The sequence below is a fragment of the Raphanus sativus genome, chromosome 4 (assembly GCF_000801105.2).
Source record: "Raphanus sativus cultivar WK10039 chromosome 4, ASM80110v3, whole genome shotgun sequence".
Taxonomy (NCBI): Eukaryota; Viridiplantae; Streptophyta; class Magnoliopsida; order Brassicales; family Brassicaceae; genus Raphanus; species Raphanus sativus.
This window is the reverse complement of record NC_079514.1, coordinates 20193949-20218822: the sequence shown is the minus strand read 5'-3', so window position 1 is coordinate 20218822 and position 24874 is coordinate 20193949. Positions and strand designations below refer to the sequence as shown.

Genomic DNA, 24874 nt, shown 5'->3' with positions numbered 1-24874 from the left:
CTCTTCTGCTTATTATATATAAACACGTGAAAGAGAGCCTCTTCCTCCAAGGGAGGCTTTTATTTACTGATATATATATATTTTTTTGGCAATTTTATTTACTGATATAAACACAGCAAATAATCACAACATCCCTTACTTATTATTTTTTTTTCTGTCTAAAAATACTTTTTTTCAATACTAGAGGTTTTGCCGCATTACGCGCGGCTTTTTTGATATAAGATTTGATTATATTATTTATTTGTTTGGATATAGTATTTAAAAAATTAAAATGATTTTTTAAAAAATATAATTTTTTGTTTGAAATATCATTAATTTATATACTAATTTATAATTTAGATGTAAACATAGTTAAAGTTTCTATTAATCTTGTAGTAATCATGTTGAACTTTTTATTAAAATTTAAAATACTCTACATTTAATAAATTTTTAATATTTTCTATTGTTTTTATGTATCATATACTAGGTGTTTTCCTGCACCATATGCAGCGATGAATTTTTTAAAAGTTAAATTTTATATTTAAAAATGCAATTTATTAATATTATATATTTTATTATTTTTATCAATAATTAATATAATTATCAATTAATTAAACATAAAATTAAGAGAAAAAATTTTTGTTTATTTTAAATTATATTTAAGAATATATATGTATATATATAAAATTATAATCTTAGATGTATTAAATCAACTTGTAAAAAATTACTAAAAACCATATAAAATTGTATAATTATCAAAAATTAAAACTAAACAATATTTATATAATTTGTAGATATATAAAATAAACTAATGATATTACGATTAAAAATTTATATATTTTTTTAAATGTAGAAAATTTAGAAAATTTTAGATAATAAAAATTATATAATTATAAAATTAAAATTAAATAATATTTCGAAATTCAAAATGTCATATTTGAATAAATTTATTTTAATGATGATTTATGAGTTATTACCATATTCTAAAAAGTTTACCAAAAATATAAATCAACATTAAATGTAAGATATGAGTTATTGCTATATTCTAAAAAGTTTTTCAAAAATATATATCAGCATTAAATATAATTGTCCATGTCCTATTTAACCATATTACATGTCATCAATCTTAGGCCTTGATTGGTAGAGCATTAGCATTAGCATTATGCTCTACATTATCCAATCAACATATGTTAGAAAATCATTTAGAAAAGCATTTACTAAATGTTAATGCTCTCCAAATGCTCTCTGGCAAATGCTCTCATATGAAGCTTTTGTAAGAGCATTTGCATTTACAATTTATAATTAAAAAAATATATATATAATTAGTTCACTTATTTGATTTAATAATATTATAAAATTATTTTCATATCCAGAAAATAAAATTTGGATTTCAAAAATAAACTAACAATATAAATATTTTTTTTAAAAAATAGTATTTTACATTTAAAATATAATTTAATTATATAAATTATATTATATTTTAAATGTGAAATATTATATTTAAAAATAGATATTTTAATTGTAAATTTTATTTTTTTGGAAACAATTTTGATATTAAACATAATTTTGAAATTAGTAAATAAAATAACTTAATTATATATCTTTTATTTATTAATATATAAAACAAATATATATATATATAATGATAATTTATTTATTTTATTTAATTATATTCAAATTATTTTATATCCAAAAATAAAATAAATAAAATTTTATTTTATTTATTTAATAATATTTTATTTCATTTATTTAAAAATATTCAAAATTATTTTATATCCAAAAATAATTTTTATTTTAAATAAATTTTGTATTATTTTTTAAATAATAATATTTCACATTTAAAATTTAATTTAATTTATGTTATTAATTAAGATTCATTATTTTAATAACAAAATATTACTAATATATATTATTTTAAAATAAATATATTATATACTAACTTTTATAAAAAAATTAAAATTGAATACTTCTACTGCTCTACCAATCATCTTATTAAAAAATTTAAATAGAGCATACAGCTTCTGCAGCATACTGCTTCTACAACATACTACTACTGCTTCTTCATCAGCTGTACCAATCAAGGCCTTAATAGCCATGTCACAATTTTTTTTGTAAAAACGATTGTAAAAAGGACATGTGGCAAATCAATTCGCAAATAATGTCTATAAATAAATCTCATTTAACTAAACATAAATTAAGAAAAAATAATTTTGTTTTTTAAATTATATTTAAGAATATATATGTATATATATAAAATTAGAATCTTAGATAAAAAATTATTTATTTCTTTTGGTTAAATGTATTAAATTAAATTGTACAAAATTACTAAAAATCATGTAAAATTGTATAGTTATCAAAATTAAAACCAAAAAATATTTATATAATTTTTAGATATCTAAAAGAAACTAATGATATTATGATTAAAAATTTATAATTTTTAAATGCAGAAAATTTAGAAATATTTAGATAATAAAATTGTATAATTATAAAAGTAAAATTAAATAATATTTCGAAATTCAAATTTCATATTTGAATATATTTATTTTAGTGATGATTTATGAGTTATTACCATATTCTAAAAGTTTACCAAAAATATAAATCAACATTAAATGTAATATATGAGTTATTGCAATATTCTATTTTTCTAAATGCAGAAAATTTAGAAAATTTTAGATAATAAAAATTTTATAATTATAAAAGTAAAATTAAATAATATTTCGAAATTCAAAATTTCATATTTGAATATATTTATTTTAGTGATGATTTATGAGTTATTACCATATTCTAAAAAGTTTACCAAATATATAAATCAACATTAAATGTAATATACGAGTTATTGCCATATTCTAAAAAGTTTTCTAAATTTATATATCAGCATCAAATGTAATTTTCCATGTTATATTTAATCATATGACATGTCATCAATCTTAATAGCCATGTCATATTCTTTTTGTAAAACTACTGTAGAAAGGACATGTGGCAAATCACTTCGCAAATAATGTCTAGGGGATTTGTTTATACATCATCTGATTTGATTTTAAAACTATTATTTGAAGTATAGGTAAATAACTTTCATTTCATATATATATATATACTTATACATATATATAGAGATATATATATATATATATATATATATATATATATATATATATTCATAAATGTGTAATCATTTTGAATACTTAAATATGTAAAGTTTGATGATTAATAACACAATAATTCAATAAATCTTTAAATTTTTGAAACAATATTTTATTTTCAATACTAATTTTTTAGTATTTCTTATTTTGTAAATAAGGATTTTTAATTAAAACGATAAATTTGTAGGAAAATTTAATATGAAAGTTTTCTGTTTAGATACTACATAAAAGTACTTGATTATTTGTAATGCGTTTTACTGAGCGTAATCAAAAACCGTAAAACATAGTTTAATACTATATGATTGATTTGTCATTTGATACTATTGCTATCTCAAAGTATATAGTCTCCAATGGTTAATTCATAACTATATAAGCTGATTCTTAAACATCACATCGACATGTTGGGGATTAAATCTTTGCTTGATCTTAGCTTAGCAGCTAAAAGATAGCATTCTGGAAAAATCAAGTTGATCCTATATTCATATTTGTAAATAAAATACATATAGCATATTCATGTCGTTGATAACTTGTGGGTACTCCAAAACTTCATTATGTTCTTTTGTTGGCAAGGTCTATTGTTCGAACACCACTGGACAATAGAGAGAGTTTACAAAGATGTTCTTATGCACTTTAGCGAACAGATGAGAGGATGAGTTTGTACTGTTCGATCTTCTGACGCTGGTCAGCGATTGTTGAGGCGCTCATCAAGGCTTCTTCCATGCCTTCTCTCTTTCGATTTTCTCTTCCACTTCGATCAATCAAACAAACCCTAAGAAATCCTTTTGTGTGTTTTTTTTTCCCATTCCGACTCTTTTATGCTTATTATATATACACGTGAAAGAGAGCCTCTTCCTCCAAGGAAGGCTTTTATTTACTGATACAGCAACTTATCACAACATCCCTTACTTATTAATTTTTTTTTTCAGTTTTTACTTTTTTCAATATTGTCTATCAAAAGACAATAAACATAATAATTGACATAATACATCGCATCAAGAAAACCAAAACAAACTCTTGAGAAACAATCTAACTCGACCGAAAATATGATCTCACAATTACGATTACAAAGACAAATCAATGATGAAATCCATACCTAATTTGGTTGGACGATGATTATACATTGATATTAAAATGATCTTGATTCACATTTTTTAACAATCAAAGTGCTTTCCGCATCACAAAGGGCTGCAGTCACTTGTGTTGCGTACACGATAAAATTTCTAAATAGATCTTCTTCTTTGGTTAAAGCTGTTCCGGAGGAGATTTCTTCCGAAAAGTACTCTAGAAATCGTTGAACAATCTGTGATAACCATGAAAATAAAATAAAAAATGGAGCAAAACGAGTGTATCTCTGATTATAAAAGCTGACAGAAAATGAAGATGTCCCCAAAAACTTATAGAAAAACATCGAAAATGAAGATATAATACTAGAGAATAAAGAAAAAAAAACTATAAGAGAAAAACCTCAATGCCTTTTTTCCTCACTAACGGTTAGGATTTTCTCTCCATTATTGTTTTTCAAAGTCCATCCCTTACTTATTAATTAAAAAGCATTTTTGAAAACTAACCTTAGTTTAATAAATTAATAACAATTAAGGAGATGGCTCCAAACTCGCGGGTATAAATACATTTAGAAAATTTAAATATTATATTATATTTTATATTTAAATTTATTAGATTAAATTTATTTTTCACATTCAGATTCATCTAATATTTTTAAAAAAATCAATATTGTTTTACTTTTTATGGTGATAGATATTTATAAATGAAGGATGTATAAATATTTTCTGATTAGTTTGGTAGTTTTAAAACTTATATTATTATTGAGTTTGTTTTGAAACAAATATATATCATTTTCAGTATATATTACATGTAACATTTTTTGGTCTGATTTGCAATTGATGTAAGGTAGTTCTTATATTACTTTCTTTTTATATCGCTTTTTTATCTGAACTAAATGAACTGAAAATAAAAAACATCAAACAATTAAATTGTGATTTTAAGAGAAAAACGACATGTCAATAAAAAATTATGAAATATAACTTTATGTTAATATACAGTCGAATTATAAAACTTAGTTGGGTTGACATCACTACAAATTTATTTCAATAAATATATTAGAGTTCAACATAACTTAGACAATAACTAAGAATAAGAAAGAGAAGTCCAAAAATGAAACCACAAATTACAACTATTCCATATCGGTCACGGAGTGAAACGAAAGGACATGCACCATAATTTAAAACATAAACTAGATTAGGACCCGCCCTAAAGGGCGGAAATTGATTTGTCAAATTTCAATTAATAATATATGGTATATATAATATGTGTATATAATATTATATATATTTTGTGTAACATTTATATATATATACATATTAGACATATATATAATATTTTATTAAATATATATAGAATTTAATAGTGTTATAATTTGTGTTGTACTTGTTATTAGTTTGTATTTAATCTTCTTTCATTTTTAGTATAATAATTTGCCTTATCACACTTTTTACCTTTTAACTTATACACATAGTTATGCCTTTTTTTAAAAAAAAAATTTATACACATAGTCTCGTAAAATGTAATATATAAAAAAACATATTTAAAAAATCTACTTACCATATGCCACCATTATTTGGTTGTTTGAACAAAAAAAATCATGTTCTTGCATAACTGTGTATGTTGTGATATGATGTAGGTGAAGAGTAAATATATGGAAATAAAGTTAGGGATACGAACATGAGCCTATGTTGGTTTATGCCACAATTATTTGGTTTTTGGAAGATCAATGAGCATAAGCATACACGGTCTTTGTATGTTTACGTTGTAAATGAGTCGGATATTTTTTCCCTTTAGGTTTAACTAATCTATGTTGGTTAAGATTTGGTTTAATTTAAGTTGGTAGGTTGTATTGTATAGGAGGCATGATATATTCTAGCAACAACTATGAAAGAGTCCAAAATTTAAATGAGAACTTCAAATAGTAGATAATCCCTAAATGAGAACTTCAAATATATGGTATATCTAATATGTGTATATAATATTATATATATTTTGTGTAACATTTATATATATATATATATATATATATTTATATATATACATATTAGACATATATATAATATTTTATTAAATATATATAGAATTTAATAGTGTTATAATTTGTGTTGTACTTGTTATTAGTTTGTATTTAATCTTTTTTCATTTTTAGTATAATAATTTGCATTGTCACACTTTACCTTTTAACTTATACACATAGTCTCGTAAAATATAATATATAAAAAACATATTTAAAAAATCTACTGACCATATGCCACCATTATTTGGTTGTTTGAACAAAAAAAAATCATGTTCTTGCAGAACTGTGTATGTTGTGATATGATGTAGGTGAAGAGTAAATATATGGAAGTAAAGTTAGTGATACGAACATGAGCCTATGTTGGTCTATGCCACAATTATTTGGTTTTGGAAGATCAATGAGCATAAGCATACACGGTCTTTGTATACTTACGTTGTAAATGAGTCGGATATTTTTTTTCTTATGTCTGGAATGATATGGAACTCGTTGATTTAAAAGTGGTTCAGTTTTATATGATCTAATTATATTAAGAGATTAACCAAAAATATTATAAAAGTGTTACTGGTTAGGTTTAACTAATCTATGTTGGTTAAGATTTGGTTTAATTTAAGTTGGTAGGTTGCATTGTATAGGAGGCATGATATATTTTAGCAACAACTATGAAAGAGTCCAAAATTTAAATGAGAACTTCAAATAGTAGATAATCCCTAAATTAATAGATTAGATATATGGTATATATAATATGTGCATATAATATTATATATATTTTGTGTAACATTTATATATATATACATATTAGACATATATATAATATTTTATTAAATATATATAGAATTTAATAGTGTTATAATTTGTGTTGTACTTGTTATTAGTTTGTATTTAATCTTCTTTCATTTTTAGTATAATAATTTGTCTTGTCACACTTTTTACCTTTTAACTTATACACATAGTTATGCTCTTTTTCAAAAAAAAAAAAACTTATACACATAGTCTAGTAAAATGTAATATATAAAAAACATATTTAAAAAAATCTACTGACCATATGCCACCATTATTTGGTTGTTTGAACAAAAAAAATCATGTTCTTGCAGAACTGTGTATGTTGTGATATGATGTAGGTGAAGAGTAAATATATGGAAGTAAAGTTAGTGATACGAACATGAGCCTATGTTGGTCTATGCCACAATTATTTGGTTTTTGGAAGATCAATGAGCATAAGCATACACGGTCTTTGTATACTTACGTTGTAAATGAGTCGGATATTTTTTTTCTTATGTCTGGAATGATATGGAACTCGTTGATTTAAAAGTGGTTCAGTTTTATATGATCTAATTATATTAAGAGATTAACCAAAAATATTATAAAAGTGTTACTGGTTAGGTTTAACTAATCTATGTTGGTTAAGATTTGGTTTAATTTAAGTTGGTAGGTTGCATTATATAGGAGGCATGATATATTTTAGCAACAACTATGAAAGAGTCCAAAAATTAAATGAGAACTTCAAATAGTAGATAATCCCTAAATTAATAGATTAGATTTTGGAAGATCAATGAGCATAAGCATACACGGTCTTTGTATGTTTACGTTGTAAATGAGTCGGATATTTTTTCCCTTTAGGTTTAACTAATCTATGTTGGTTAAGATTTGGTTTAATTTAAGTTGGTAGGTTGTATTGTATAGGAGGCATGATATATTCTAGCAACAACTATGAAAGAGTCCAAAATTTAAATGAGAACTTCAAATAGTAGATAATCCCTAAATGAGAATTTCAAATATATGGTATATCTAATATGTGTATATAATATTATATATATTTTGTGTAACATTTATATATATATATATATATATATATATATATATATATATACATATTAGACATATATATAATATTTTATTAAATATATATATAGAATTTAATAGTGTTATAATTTGTGTTGTACTTGTTATTAGTTTGTATTTAATCTTTTTTCATTTTTAGTATAATAATTTGCATTGTCACACTTTTTACCTTTTAACTTATACACATAGTTATGCCCTTTTTCAAAAAAAAAAACTTATACACATAGTCTCATAAAATATAATATATAAAAAACATATTTAAAAATCTACTGACCATATGCCACCATTATTTGGTTGTTTGAACAAAAAAAAATCATGTTCTTGCAGAACTGTGTATGTTGTGATATGATGTAGGTGAAGAGTAAATATATGGAAGTAAAGTTAGTGATACGAACATGAGCCTATGTTGGTCTATGCCACAATTATTTGGTTTTTGGAAGATCAATGAGCATAAGCATACACGGTCTTTGTATACTTACGTTGTAAATGAGTCGGATATTTTTTTTCTTATGTCTGGAATGATATGGAACTCGTTGATTTAAAAGTGGTTCAGTTTTATATGATCTAATTATATTAAGAGATTAACCAAAAATATTATAAAAGTGTTACTGGTTAGGTTTAACTAATCTATGTTGGTTAAGATTTGGTTTAATTTAAGTTGGTAGGTTGCATTGTATAGGAGGCATGATATATTTTAGCAACAACTATGAAAGAGTCCAAAATTTAAATGAGAACTTCAAATAGTAGATAATCCCTAAATTAATAGATTAGATATATGGTATATATAATATGTGCATATAATATTATATATATTTTGTGTAACATTTATATATATATACATATTAGATATATATATAATATTTTATTAAATATATATAGAATTTAATAGTGTTATAATTTGTGTTGTACTTGTTATTAGTTTGTATTTAATCTTCTTTCATTTTAGTATAATAATTTGCCTTGTCACACTTTTTACCTTTTAACTTATACACATAATTATGCTCTTTTTCAAAAAAAAAAAACTTATACACATATTCTCGTAAAATGTAATATATAAAAAACATATTTAAAAAAATGTACTGACCATATGCCACTATTATTTGGTTGTTTGAACAAAAAAAATCATGTTCTTGCAGAACTGGGTATGTTGTGATATGATGTAGGTGAAGAGTAAATATATGGAAGTAAAGTTAGTGATACGAACATGAGCCTATGTTGGTCTATGCCACAATTATTTGGTTTTTGGAAGATCAATGAGCATAAGCATACACGGTCTTTGTATACTTACGTTGTAAATGAGTCGGATATTTTTTTTTCTTATGTCTGGAATGATATGGAACTCGTTGATTTAAAAGTGGTTCAGTTTTATATGATCTAATTATATTAAGAGATTAACCAAAAATATTATAAAAGTGTTACTGGTTAGGTTTAACTAATCTATGTTGGTTAAGATTTGGTTTAATTTAAGTTGGTAGGTTGCATTATATAGGAGGCATGATATATTTTAGCAACAACTATGAAAGAGTCCAAAATTTAAATGAGAACTTCAAATAGTAGATAATCCTTAAATTAATAGATTAGATTTTGGAAGATCAATGAGCATAAGCATACACGGTCTTTGTATGTTTACGTTGTAAATGAGTCGGATATTTTTTCCCTTTAGGTTTAACTAATCTATGTTGGTTAAGATTTGGTTTAATTTAAGTTGGTAGGTTGTATTGTATAGGAGGCATGATATATTCTAGCAACAACTATGAAAGAGTCCAAAATTTAAATGAGAACTTCAAATAGTAGATAATCCCTAAATGAGAACTTCAAATATATGGTATATCTAATATGTGTATATAATATTATATATATTTTGTGTAACATTTTTATATATATATATACATATTAGACATATATATAATATTTTATTAAATATATATAGAATTTAATAGTGTTATAATTTGTGTTGTACTTGTTATTAGTTTGTATTTAATCTTTTTTCATTTTTAGTATAATAATTTGCATTGTCACACTTTTTACCTTTTAACTTATACACATAGTCTCGTAAAATATAATATATAAAAAACATATTTAAAAAATCTACTGACCATATGCCACCATTATTTGGTTGTTTGAACAAAAAAAAATCATGTTCTTGCAGAACTGTGTATGTTGTGATATGATGTAGGTGAAGAGTAAATATATGGAAGTAAAGTTAGTGATACGAACATGAGCCTATGTTGGTCTATGCCACAATTATTTGGTTTTTGGAAGATCAATGAGCATAAGCATACACGGTCTTTGTATACTTACGTTGTAAATGAGTCAGATATTTTTTTTCTTATGTCTGGAATGATATGGAACTCGTTGATTTAAAAGTGGTTCAGTTTTATATGATCTAATTATATTAAGAGATTAACCAAAAATATTATAAAAGTGTTACTGGTTAGGTTTAACTAATCTATGTTGGTTAAGATTTGGTTTAATTTAAGTTGGTAGGTTGCATTGTATAGGAGGCATGATATATTTTAGCAACAACTATGAAAGAGTCCAAAATTTAAATGAGAACTTCAAATAGTAGATAATCCCTAAATTAATAGATTAGATATATGGTATATATAATATGTGCATATAATATTATATATATTTGTGTAACATTTATATATATATACATATTAGACATATATATAATATTTTATTAAATATATATAGAATTTAATAGTGTTATAATTTGTGTTGTACTTGTTATTAGTTTGTATTTAATCTTCTTTCATTTTTAGTATAATAATTTGCCTTGTCACACTTTTTACCTTTTAACTTATACACATAGTTATGCTCTTTTTCAAAAAAAAAAAACTTATATACATAGTCTCGTAAAATGTAATATATAAAAAAACATATTTAAAAAAATCTACTGACCATATGCCACCATTATTTGGTTGTTTGAACAAAAAAAATCATGTTCTTGCAGAACTGTGTATGTTGTGATATGATGTAGGTGAAGAGTAAATATATGGAAGTAAAGTTAGTGATACGAACATGAGCCTATGTTGGTCTATGCCACAATTATTTGGTTTTTGGAAGATCAATGAGCATAAGCATACACGGTCTTTGTATACTTACGTTGTAAATGAGTCGGATATTTTTTTTCTTATGTCTGGAATGATATGGAACTCGTTGATTTAAAAGTGGTTCAGTTTTATATGATCTAATTATATTAAGAGATTAACCAAAAATATTATAAAAGTGTTACTGGTTAGGTTTAACTAATCTATGTTGGTTAAGATTTGGTTTAATTTAAGTTGGTAGGTTGCATTATATAGGAGGCATGATATATTTTAGCAACAACTATGAAAGAGTCCAAAATTTAAATGAGAACTTCAAATAGTAGATAATCCCTAAATTAATAGATTAGATTGCTTGGATAAGAATATGGATTGGATAAGAATCTTAGAAGATAAAATAGAAAGGAGAAATAATCCGTTGGATAAGAATCACAAAAATTTGTTTAAAGAGAGCATGTTGCGTTTATCAAAGGAACTTTAACCATTTTCTGGTTGATATCGAAGATTATAGAAGTTTGTTGATATTGTCGACAAATGAATTAGATCGAGAATCACTATTTATTTATTTCTACCATAGATAAGTTAGTTTTTCAGCTTATCATCTCATTTCTTTTGAACCTAAATAATTTTTCATAAATCATGGTCTATATATGTAGGAATCGAAATTCACACCACCGATTATAGTGAATGGAGGAAAACCATGATTCTCGACTTTCTTTGAGGATCTAAATTATCTGCGTAATCACACGAATACGTAAAAAAGAGAGATTAAAATATAGATTGAGAATTGTACAGAGACGTTTTATCGGGTAGTTAATTAGGCATTGATCTCTTATGGTTACCAGCAGACCCAGATTCACCACTAAACCAACTCCATTATATTGGTCCATCTCACTAATGGGCCATAAAGAGGCCCAATACAATCTCTGGACTCTTGATCCTGCGCAACATATACTCAGATCATTCCCAAGAATCTGTTCAATGCCAGCAGCAGAAAAAAAAGAGGGAGCAACAAGACTAAATAATCGCCAAACTAAATAATGTTGACGAGAACTATAAGAGATTACGGATCCGATTAGTAATGGCTGTAACTTCGAAATTATTGCTGTAGAAAAAAATTTGTAGACTTTTTGATGTATCTCTAAATTTTATTGCTGTAAAATTTTATGGAAATCACTAAAAATTTGCTTTGGATATTTGGCTATGCAGAGCACTTCTACAACTGTAGGTTATTTCAAGAGTTGTAGTTTAAAAAAATAAATTAAAGCATGATTGCTCTGATTTTGGTGGTTTAGAAATAAATGAGGCTGTGAAGAGCACCCACAGCCATTACCAATCACACCCTACATAACGGATGACGTGCAGAATGCACAACATCAGCAGATACCCGTTAGGTATGTGCCAACAGAGGCTCCTCTAGCTTTTCTTTTAAAGCCAAAACACACCACTAAATTTTTGCATTTTCACTTCTTCAATCAGTCAGATACTGGATCAGATCAAGCAGCGTGAAGATTAACTGGTCGTTTAGCGCAAAGAATACCATGGTTTCAAGTTTCTATTTCTAACTCTTTTTTTTTTTGGTATTTGACCAATTGGTGTATACCAAGGACAAATGCAACAATAAGAGGCACTTAGGCCATAGAACTAATGAGAAAAGAGGCAAATGAAGCGTTTAAAGTATTAAAAGGTAGTAAAAGCACACACTCCACAATCTCTGCTTCTCAGAAAAAAAAGTACAACAAAGTTTCACATTGCCAAAGTCAAAGAACAAACAATAATACGAAACTGCCATGCCATTGCACTGTCCTTTCTTTATCCCTAGCTCACACGACAAGAGTTTATTAATCCCTCCTCTCACTCTTTTCCGAAATCTGCATTGTAGTGTGAACTCGACTCAAGTTTCTTGGCCTCGCTCAGCTTTCTCACCGCCTGCACAAAATTGGTTCATTTCCAAATCACAAACCAAGATTCCAGTATCAGTTACACAAACCTCACTTGTAAATACAATAATGTAATACCTTCATGAAATCTTCCTGGATCACATAGTCACGTTCTGCTCGGATTGCAAACATTCCAGCCTCCGTGCATATGTTACGCAGATCAGCACCATTGAAGCCCTTTGTTGAACCAAATAAAGGTTTAGGTGAGACACTCAATTAGCTAAAGCAACATTCACTAACTCGACAATGTAACGAGGAAAAAGAAAAACTAACCTCTGCAAGTTTGACAATAGCCTCGTACTCAATTTCACCATGTTTGGCTATACCAGCTGCATGGATCTTGAGGATATCCATTCTTGATTGCTCGTTTGGCAAAGGGATCTCAATCTTTCTATCTAATCTACCTGGACGGAGAAGCGCAGGATCAAGCACATCAGGCCTGTTCGTCGCCATTATCATTTTCACCTAATACATTTATCCAAACCAAGTTAAAACAAGTTCACTAACCACGTTCAAATTAATGATGGCTTTTCAGCAATTCTGTGAGACAGAAGTTAGGAGTACACAAACCGATCAAGATAAGACAACCCATATATATATTACTTGACAAGACAATCTTATGCGCATATAACTTTCAGAAATAGAGAGCAGTACCTTTCCGAGGTTGTCAAACCCATCAAGCTGGTTGAGTAACTCCATGAGTGTTCTTTGAATTTCACGATCAGCACTAGTTCCCTCGCTAAAACGACGCCCACCAATAGCATCGATTTCGTCCATGAAAATGATACAAGGCTACCCATAGGGGAAAAAAGTATTTAATAAAGTCAAGAGTGTGACAGAAAGCTTATAGAAGGCAAAAGAAAAGAGGAAGATGCACATGTAACAAGACTTACCTGGTGTTCACGGGCATAGTTAAACATCTCCCGAATCAGCCTAGCACTTTCTCCAATGTATTTGTCTATGATTGCACTCGACACAACCTAATAAGAGGAAAAACAAATAGATTAAAACTTATGCCATAACCTGAGTCTTTCAAAAATCAGCATAGCAGAAAATTAAACCTTCAAGAAGTTGGCATCGATGTTGCTGGCAATAGCCCTAGCTAGTAGAGTTTTTCCTGTCCCTGGAGGTCCATACAGAAGGACTCCCTGCATTTTAATAATTTAATCAGCAAAAAGAAAGGTTTAAGGAAGAATTATACACAATAATAATTATGTACCTTGGGTGGTTTGATCCCTACGCGGAGGAAAAGTTCAGGATTCATGAGAGGAAGCTCAATAGATTCCCTGAGTTCTCTGATTTGATCACCTAGACCTCCGACAGCAGAGTAGCTAATGTTGCCAGGGTCTTCGTGCAGCATGTTATACACAACCGGATCGACCTACACGAAAGCCTCATTATTATTGTCAAGAAGAAACACACTACGACCTACCCAACACATGTTTAAAAAAAAAAAAAGAAAAGGAAGTTACTTCTCGGGGAAGGGCTCTCATTATGGTAAGTGTGGTCATATCAAGAACAACTCGAGTTCCTGAGGTTAGCTTCTCCTTGTCCACTTTGCTACGGCAGCCTACCACATACCGAGGACCACTGCTAGCTTTGACAATCACTAATGAGGGCACAGGAATAAAACATTCAATGAGCAATAATAAAATCTCCCAGAAGTAAAAATAGAGAGAGAGAGAGAGGTTACATCTTTCATTGTCGAGAGGTCGAAGGACTTCGCCAATGATCTGGCCAACACTTTGAAGAGACTTGAGATCATCTTCAGTTTTGTTGAATTCCTTTTTAGATCCTCTCAAGTTCTCCCTAGCTGCAAGACCCCCAAACCCCACTTTTGTAATTAAGAGCAGAGACAATACCAAACCCTAGAATCGAGAGCTTAGAAGCAAACAAATTTCAATTAAATCCGATTGCCCCCAAATTGAGACAAAAAAAAGAAGCCCTAGATAGAGATTCAACTCAAATCAAACCCTAAGGTACACATTCGATAGAAGGATGCAATTGAATCTGGGAGAATTGGAGTAAGAATAAATCGAACCTGTTCGAACTCGGGACTCGAGCTCCTTATGTTGGAGGAGCTTTTTCCGGTAATCGGCAACTGCAGCGGTACGGCGTCTAGCGGCATCGTCTCCGTCGCTCATCTTCTCTTTCTCAGTGCTCCTCTTCAGCTATTACTGTAAGATCTCAGATTTCCGGAAAAGCCTATGTTTTGTGTGTTTACTTTAGCTTTGGGTTTAGTTTCTAGACTCAAATACACAGATATGGCTGGCTTGATGAATCGGCCAACCTAAACTACATCGTTTCGTTTTCTTTTTCTTCTTTTGATATTATCCTTTTGTTTTATAAATTTTTTATTACACTTACAATATGTAAAAAAATATTCCCTTACAAAGTTTTAATCCCAAAATATAGCATACAATTATTAAGATGATCAAAAAAATCTTTACATAGGTAAAAGCAATTTATACTTTTACAATTTAACTAATCTAAATTTCTAATTTAGGTTTAGAAAAAGAGTTTAGGAGGCTGAGATTGAAGATTTGAAAAAATATATAGCTAAATTTTAAAATAACAATCTTAAAAATAATTTCAGAAATTTTGGATTTTAAAAAAGTAAAAACTCAAAAATAAAGTTTCAAATTGAAAAAAAAAATTGAGGACTTCTTATTTAAGTTATTTATATTTATATATTTATAGAATAAGGATATAATTATCATTTCATTTTTAATGGAAGAATGACATTAAATTTTATTTTACTATATTAATCATCTTAATCTTGTATCTCGTAATTGTGAAAAAAGAAAAACTACCGTATGGATTTTTTTGTTTTTGGAATTGACTACCATATCCCCTATCCCCTATATATTAATTGAGGAACATTTGAAAAGATGTAACCTCAGTTTTGTAATAATTAAAAGAAGCCCCATCTTAGGTATCAATCAATTAAGTACTCAATTAATCATATGTGGCAGCTTTAGATTCAATTAGAAAAAATGGTTGGTCCAATTCAATTATTTAATTTCGCTAGAGACATTGACTATTAACTATAGGGAATATTAATCGGTACAAGATCAGCTTTATTGTATACGTAATATAAACCGGTAAAAATTCAGTAAACCTCCTTATTAACTCTATGGAATGCAATAATCCGAGACAATAAAAATTCTTATTTGTTGATATGAAACCCAATAGAAACACTGTTCTGGAACTCGATCGTCATTTCGTATTACAAAATTTTCTTGAAGAGTTTTTCTCAAAACAAAAAAAAATCGTGAAGAGTAACACTTCAACGTTTGTGCACCTGTTAGAAAAATGATAATACATCGATGCAAAACTTTACATTTGCCTTAACGATCCATGACCATGGTTATACTTTGTTCTAAGAATTTGTTTTCTTCATTAAATCATGTCCATGATTAAATAATATTTATTTTATAAGTGTTTTGTTTATGCACTTTTGATCAACATTTTAAAATTAATGTATCTTCCACCAACGACATTTTGTATATAGTGAAATCATGGACATTTTTGTATGTAGTTTAATGTATGTTTTTTTAATGTATGTATCTTCTCAAAACCAATTTTGTATTTAGTGTAATCATGGACATGTAATGTATTTGATTATATACAATTCATGATCATGGATATCTGTAAACTATGGTGTATATAGTGTTCCTATTTATTTATAGGGGATTTATTCATAGTTCTTCACCATAGATACACAGTCAATTCGTGCGTGTATACTTAATCACATATCATTTTTGAATATAAACATAACTAAATACCGTTTGATCGTAAAGGAAATACAATATGTGATCGTTAGTATATTGCTTGGGAAGGAATTCTATAGAGATTATTATCTCGCAAGACTATATTTATTATTGGAAATAAAATATATGAAATGATACTATGTATAAACAACAATAAATATAGATTTCTTGCTAAATGGTATTATACATGTCCTATAACTATATAGAGATTTTTATTACGGTTTTGGAGCTTACTATAAATACAAACATGGCCATATATTTCATATGTTGTTGACATAAACGAGATTGAATGTCTCATTAATATGTCCGCAATATTTTTGTGAATGGTTATTTTTTATTTTCTATTTTTCTTACAAAAAATAATTGTTATCTTTTATATGGTACGTAAAGATTATGATTGGTTGCAACTGTAGATTTATGTTTTTGATGTAGAAATAATGCTGTAAGATTTTGTGTTGTAGCTGTAAGATTTTAGCTGTAAGTTTTTTTTAAAAAAACATGATTGGTTAGTATTAACATTATGCATTTATACTAAAGTTAAACTCTATTATATTAAAATTAAAACTAGAATTAAATAATAGTATTTTAAAATTAAAATTTATAAGTTCATTAGTTATTTTAAAAATTATAAAATGATTATGATATAAATTAGTACATGTAATTTTTGTTTGTATATGTATGTGAAACATTTTTATTTATGTTATATCCCTTACATATTATTTTAGGAGCATTAAAAATAAATAACCTTTAGTTCATGTGTGATTGACAATAGTGTCATTTTCTAAGTGTCATCACCACATGTTCTCTCACAACATATTTTCAAAGACCCTTAGTTAACTAGATTAATTACAATAGATGCCATTGGTCATTAAATTATAACTTAACTAATATAGTCTAAGCTTTTTTCTAATTGACTAACCTAAGATACAATGCCTACGATTAATGTTTTCCCATTATTATTTACCATGTGCTACTACTGATTATTAATCAAATGCATTCGATTTACTCATCCGAAAATCACAGAGATTTTAATCGTATATTATATGTTTCATAATTATTTAAAATACTATGGTATCTATCCTACACTTTGTTTCATACGGACGAATTATATAGACATTTTGGACCGAATTATCTTAACATTTTGTTTCACTCGTCCGTATCTAGCATCATTATTTTTCATGTAATATTTTATTTCATGTGATATTTTCATATATTGGTAAATTACATGTAGTATTCGATATACTAATTGCCAAATAACTGATATTTGAGAGATATTATCAAATATAAAAAAAAAAATCAAACGAGTTGCTTGCTAAATAAAAGTTTTTTTTACAAAACTGTTTCCTAAATAAAATGTTTTATCTTTTTGTAACATACGCATTACCTTAATATAAATAAAATTAGTTTTATCATACGTATTACCCGCATTCTAGACTTTGTTTAGGATTTATCTTTAAAAAACTGCTAAATACCAATTTCATGTATTATTTTATCATTCCTAAATAAAATGATGACTCTTTTTTTTTGCAAAATACTAATTTCATGTATTATTTGAGAAATATTATCAAATATAAATTATAATCAAACGAGTTGCTTGCTAAATAAAAGTTGGTTTATCTTTAAAAAACAGTTTCCTAGATAAAATGTTTAATCTTTTTTGTAACATATGCATTGTCATACGTATTACCCGTATCCTAGATTTTAAATAGGGTTTATCTTTACAAAACTGCTAAATACTAATTTCATGTATTATTTTATATTTCCTAAATTTAATGTTTTATCTTCTTTTTGGTAACTTAAAATCATAATAAAATCATTATAAATCTTAATGGCAACATATCATCAAATCAACTCTTATGATTAAATATCAAATATATTTTTCTTGATACACAAATCGATAATATGTAATTAAGGAAAATCACTATTTAAAATGCAAGAACTTTGTCACCAAGGCAAGAATTGATTATATTTATTTGGAAATCAAGGAAACTTATAACAAATGCAATTCATAGTAGTTAATAGGGGATATAAATGATCTTAACCTAATATCAAAATCTTTATAAACTATTTATATCACTATTACGGTTTAGTATATTGTTAATCTTTTCTCTTTTCATCTTATGAATCTATAATAACTAATTTATTTAACAATTATTTCTTATAGTTAAATATAATAGAAAAAAATATTTGAAAATTAGAGTAGTATTTTAATAAATTTGATTGTTAATCATACAAAATTAAATTGACAAAATAATATAAAAGATAAATATAGTTTAAGTTTATTTGGTATAAAATTGAATAAACCAAAAACTGACAGTTTATCTGGTATAAAACCGAATAAAATACAAACCGGCGGTATATAAACCAAATCAAACTGAATCAAATATAGATTTAGAATATTAGTTATACTTTACAAACCGAAATACAGAAAAAACCAAACCGAACAGACACCAATCCGATATTCGGATTGAACACCTCTAATCCAAATAAAACCAAACTATTATTTCATTCTTCAAAACATAATAAAAATAACAATTTCATCCCGCGCAAGGCGCGGGTCTTATCCTAGTCTAATGTACTAAAACAGAATCTTACTTTTATATACTTAAAAATGTTGTTATTTAAGTCTGGACCTATTTATACTAGGGATCAGTATCCCGTGTAAGCGCGGGATGTGGTTGCATTGTTTTTACTTTTAAATATAATTACTAACTTCAATTTGTGCTATACTAATTTTCTGTATTTCAGCTTTTTTATCCACTGGCCTAATTTCTTTTTAATGTTTTCATGTTGCTAGGATAGTATTTCCGGCTTGAGAACTCATGCAGATCCTTTTGTCTTTATGCTCAACACTATTCATGTTTCTTTTCATTATGTAGTTGGTTGTGGATCTGTGGTTGCTCTATTTCATACTTGATTCATAACTACTTACGAATCATGCCATTATGTACATTTTACCAACGGCCATCTTGATTGCTTCTATCTTACAGGGTGGTTAGCCAGTGAGAAGGCTATGTATTTGATAAGAAATAAGAGCTCGGTAACTTGTAAAACACTTCTCCAAATCCTTATCAATGAATGAAATACAGAATCCGATAACGAAATGATAAATCCACACAGTGATGCTCAAAGTTCACAGCGATCTCATCACGATCACCAAAGTCTCATAACGACTCCAGAACAATCAAGCATGAAAATGAAAATACAAAGACTCTAGACTCTACTTGTGAAAATACAAAAATTGCGCAACAAATCATTACCAATGTGCAATCCATGTGAAAAACTTGTTTTGTATAAGATATGTTTCTGTTACTATAAAACCCTCTTGGGACAAACAGATGCTTTGCGCAGAAGAAAACAAAACTATTGACATACTTCGGCTTTTGGTCATTCATTAAATAAGCTACCTCCATCAATTTCAACTTCTTCCATTTCAGTGTCTTCTTCACTTCCCTCATCTCCCCTTTTCTTTCTCTATTGCAGCAACGTATGCTTTGATTGTAAAACTCATAGGGCACCAGATTTATTTGTGATTGTTACACGCAAGAGCTGAACCAAGGATTTGCTTTCATTATCACTACGTGATTCTCGTTGTAGCTTTTACCTTCATCCGCACCAAAAATGGACAAATCCAACAGAGTAATTGTCAAGGGTCTGCGCTGTTAAAATGTAAAGTGGTGGATAAACACACTTGATATTGACCAGACAGCCATCACTGCATTCTTCATGGCTTCCTGCAACTATATTGTTACAGCCAGACACCTAATATAGATTTTAAGCAAACACTATAATTAAAACACAAAAAAATAGAGACTGACAACTCATCTTTACTTATACAAAAAAAAAAAATTGGATGACTGACCTTGATGTGTAGAACTTCATAAACCTGAAACCACAAGTAACTCAATATTAGGACGAATCTTCAGTGGTTGTGGTGTCCTTCTTCTCCTAATGTTCCTAACCAATGCATCTCTCAATTCTCTAGATACACTCGGAAATTTTTTGTTGAGATTTAAAATAGAGATATCATAAGTTAATAAGTCTTGAAGATCAAACTAAAACAAAGATAGAAAGGCTGCTAAAAGCACAAAGTGTTATGTCGAGGCCATCAGGTCCTGTTTCTTAAAGTTCTCATGTAAGAGTGGGAATTAGTGACACTGATTTAGAAAGCCTGAAAAGGTTGAAAACACAGCATTACCTGTTCGTCCTAATCTAAGTATAATTTTTTTAAGATATTACAGCAAGGCTACGACAACATCACAGGCACAACATATGCTAAATCTTTTGGCAAATTAGAGTCCTGCAAAAGAAGTGAATTTCAGAAAACCTGTTAACTAACAAAAATAAGAACAATCAATACATGATGTAACAATGTACTAGATCAGCTCGAACACAATATTCCAGGACTAACCACATGTGAGAAGAATTTTTTTACCTGAGCACAAAGATAACAATTAAATCAGATAATTGTCTAGATAATCTCTAAGTCTTTACCATATGCAGAACTTGAGTACTTTGGATGATTAGCGACTGAAGGATCTTGACCTGAAATAAAAGGTCAAGAATTACCAAACTTGTCAGCATCAACTGACTTCAGAAATCAAATAACATGAAACATTGGTTCACTAAATGCAAGCAATCAAGGGACCAGTTCACTAAATCCAAGCACTTAAGCATACCATGGATAAGATTTCAAATAACGTAATCTTTGGCAAAGTAAAGAGATAGATCTCGTGATTACCTCATGAAGAATCTTGCTCTTCTACGACTTTTCAACACTTCTTAACATGATATATACTCGATTGACTTCTTCTTCCTACACAATCTGTTGATGGGATGTGATAGCATTTATATATGATTAGAGTGAGAAGTTTCTGAAACCTCTGGAGCGGGCGTTTTGTAAATTTTTGGTGTTTCTAATAATTAGATTTGAAGTTTTGTATGTCGATGAATCTATATTATAATGAGGGAGTTGGGGCTCTCCCTTGTTTCCACGTCAGCATCAGGTGTGTCCAACATTTTTTATTATTTTGAAATTTGTCGGAAGTAAAAAGTTTTGTTTTAATTATGTTAACAATTTATAATTACTTTATTTAGAAAAAAGATGTGCCAAGTCAAATATACCGATCAAAAAGGCCAAGCACAAAACAACACAAATCCCATTAATGAGGGAGTTTGGGCTCTCCCTTGTTGCCACGTCAGCATCAGGTGGGTCTACATTTTTTATTATTTTGAAATTTGTCGGAAGTAAAAAGTTTTGTTTTAATTATGTTAACAATTTATAATTACTTTATTTAGAAAAAAGATGTGCCAAGTCAAATATACCGATCAACGTCTTATACTTCAGGGGGAAATAATATGTGCCTTTCTGAAGCCATTCAGTGCTATTACAACTTACTTTTCGGGTTCAAAATATCCTACTTCTAATGTCTACTTCACCCAAGTATGGAGAATACAGCTGTTATTGAAGACATATGCAGTTTGTGATGATGATGGAGTGAGAGAAATGGCTAGAGACATGCAAGTTAAGTTTGATAAATACTGGAAAAGTTACAGTGTAATCTTGGCTATGGCAGTAGTTTTAGATCCAAGAATAAAGATTGAAATGCTTGAAGCTGCCTATAATGAATTGGATCCTTCTACTTCAAGTTCAAAGATTGAAGAACTCAAGGAAAGTTTGTCTTCACTCTACAAAGACTATCAGAAACGGTCTCAGCCAAGTTCTTTAGGTGTTTCACTTACTCCAACTCCACAAGAGATAGTCACAGAATCTCCACTTGAAGATGACTATGATAATGTAAGTAAATTAACATAATTTTAAATAATCTTAGTATTCATTATCTTGAAATTGTTTATCTGATAAGTTTTCATATTGAAGGATTTCTTTGAGTTGGAAAAGAGCATTGGAGGTGGAGCTAGCGACCCAAAGATACATTTGGACATCTATTTGGGAGAGCCAAGGCTAAATAGAAGGGTTAACAAGGATTTGGCGATGTCTTGAACTATTGGAAAGAGAATCAACACCGGTTTGGAGATTTAGCATCTATGGCACGTGACATCCACAGCATTCCGATCACCACCATAGCTTCTGAGTCTGCTTTTAGCATTGGATCCCGGGTTTTAACTCCTTACCGAAACCGTCTCTTGCCTAAAAATGTCCAAGCTCTTCTTTGCACTAGGAATTGGTTGCGGTTTTGCAGAGTACAAAGGTAAAGCTTAAAGTAATTTTATGACTAATATTTTTCTTAAAACTAATTCATATAATGATTTATAGGTGCCATTGAAGATCTTTTTGATTAAAATGAAGATGATAAGAAGAAAGCAAGTAGTTCTGGAGTGGAGTCTTCACATAAAAAAAATGATATACTTGATGGATGGTATATAATGTTCTGGCTATGTTTTACATTAGTTTATAAATAGTTTGATAAAAATATATAATGATAGACTGATAGGTTATGTTTTAATCATGGACAGGTCCTGGTAGTTCAAGAAGGAAAAGAGTAACTTATGGACACTTGCTGTGAAGTAGAACTTTATATTTGAGTTATGTTGTGATTTGTGATTTGTAAACTTTGAGTTTTTAGCTGAAACAAAACAGTGTAGTTTTTAGCTGAAACAAACAATGTAGTTTGACAGGTTCATGTTTCAATTATGTTTTATATGACAAGTTTCGGGTTTCATTCATTTTATGATGCAGATAGGTTATGTTCATTTTTTTTTAAAGTAAAATGGCTTTTAACGGGCGTTAAATGGGTTTGATGTTAAATGGGCTTATATAAATGGGTTTTAAATGGGTTTAGTTTAAACGGACTTTAAATGGACATCTATTAAATGAGTTTGAACATATATGGGCTTGGACGTAAACAGGCCGGGTAGCCCGTTTGGACATTCCTATATCCATGTATTCACGTTGAGCTTCAAGAAGCGCCATAGTGTGCACAGATTCAAAGTCCATCCCTGCAAAAAAAAATGAAACAAAGTGAGTATTAATACAACTTATATTCTTAAAATCATTCCATTAAACGAAAGCTAAATAAACAAGTTAGTAATATAAAACTAGTTTAAGACATACAGATTACAGACTCATACACTTTACTACTTTAGTAATGGAAGAATTGAAATAACAATATTATACAAAGCGTGAACTAATGTGCTAAGCAAATGCCAATGATGAAAAAAAAAATTACAGAATACAAACTAGCTTAAAAACCAATACAGATCTCACACCACACACAAACAATAAAAGTGAAACTACCTTGAGATGATCGAAGCCACGATCCTCTCCGATTCTTCCACTACAAACGAACGGCTACAAAACCATCATCCCCTCCCCTACACACGTTAACAAAAGAGAGAAGAGTGACTTTGATTAATAATACTTTTCCAACCAAATTAAAAGCAAACGTCATCATAATCTACATGATTAAACTAAAACCCTCCTCATGTGCAATACTATACACGTGATGAAATCACAAGCTTAAGGACCCAGATCAAGCACAAGCAACAAGCTTTTGACAAATGAGAAAGCTTTTACACAAATAATCTAAACCCATAAACAAAGAACCCAGATAAAGCACAAGCAACAAGCTTTTGACAACTTAAAGACCCTACAATCAAAACTAACAACAAAATCAGTTTGAAACACGAACTGGACCCTAATAATCAAAACAAGTTTAAAACGAACCTTGACCGTGAATAGATGCGAGGAAGAGAGAGTGAAGAAGAACGATTCCAAAAAGATTAGTTTGATATCTCGAGAAGAGGCAGAGAAGTGAAGAGCGACTCTAGAAAGAGCAGTTTGATATCTCGAAAGGAGGCAGAGAAGTGAAGAACGATCCCCAAAAAAAATAGGTTAGAGATGTAACACCAGAAACGACGTCGTTTACAGGAGAGGAGAAAAAAAGTTAAACGGGCTTAACGGGCTGCCCAATTATTTTCATTAAAACCTGTTACTTAAATGGACAAAGGTGGACAAACCCGGCGAAGCCCATTTAATATTATTACTTAAACGGGCTCTAAATGGACAGAAAATTTAAATGGGCTTGGACGTAAATGGGTAGTGAAACCCCGT

At 28.4% G+C, this 24874-nt stretch overlaps 1 protein-coding gene and 1 long non-coding RNA gene across 11 annotated transcripts; both read right to left on the bottom strand.

Moving 5' to 3' along the window:
- Positions 1–12746: 12746 nt before the first annotated feature.
- LOC108831340 (26S proteasome regulatory subunit 10B homolog A) lies at positions 12747–15279 on the bottom strand. The gene is made up of 10 exons (XM_018604891.2): positions 15072–15279; positions 14724–14843; positions 14503–14639; positions 14250–14411; positions 14092–14178; positions 13924–14010; positions 13685–13822; positions 13304–13495; positions 13109–13207; positions 12747–13019 (listed from the first exon to the last, which is right to left on the bottom strand). Exons 1-10 carry the CDS (start codon positions 15172–15174, stop codon positions 12945–12947), a joined length of 1200 nt encoding a protein of 399 aa, XP_018460393.1. The 5' UTR covers positions 15175–15279; the 3' UTR covers positions 12747–12944.
- Positions 15280–20073: 4794 nt separating this feature from the next.
- On the bottom strand, positions 20074–24874 carry LOC108831344 (uncharacterized). 10 transcript variants are annotated; one of them, XR_008945417.1, is made up of 7 exons: positions 24488–24871; positions 24059–24135; positions 21545–23760; positions 21239–21348; positions 21002–21103; positions 20666–20784; positions 20074–20565 (listed from the first exon to the last, which is right to left on the bottom strand). It is a non-coding gene; the product is annotated as an uncharacterized LOC108831344 (long non-coding RNA). The 10 variants fall into 10 exon arrangements; XR_008945418.1 differs by having other exon boundaries at positions 21298–21348; XR_008945419.1 differs by having other exon boundaries at positions 20666–20689; positions 21298–21348; positions 24488–24870.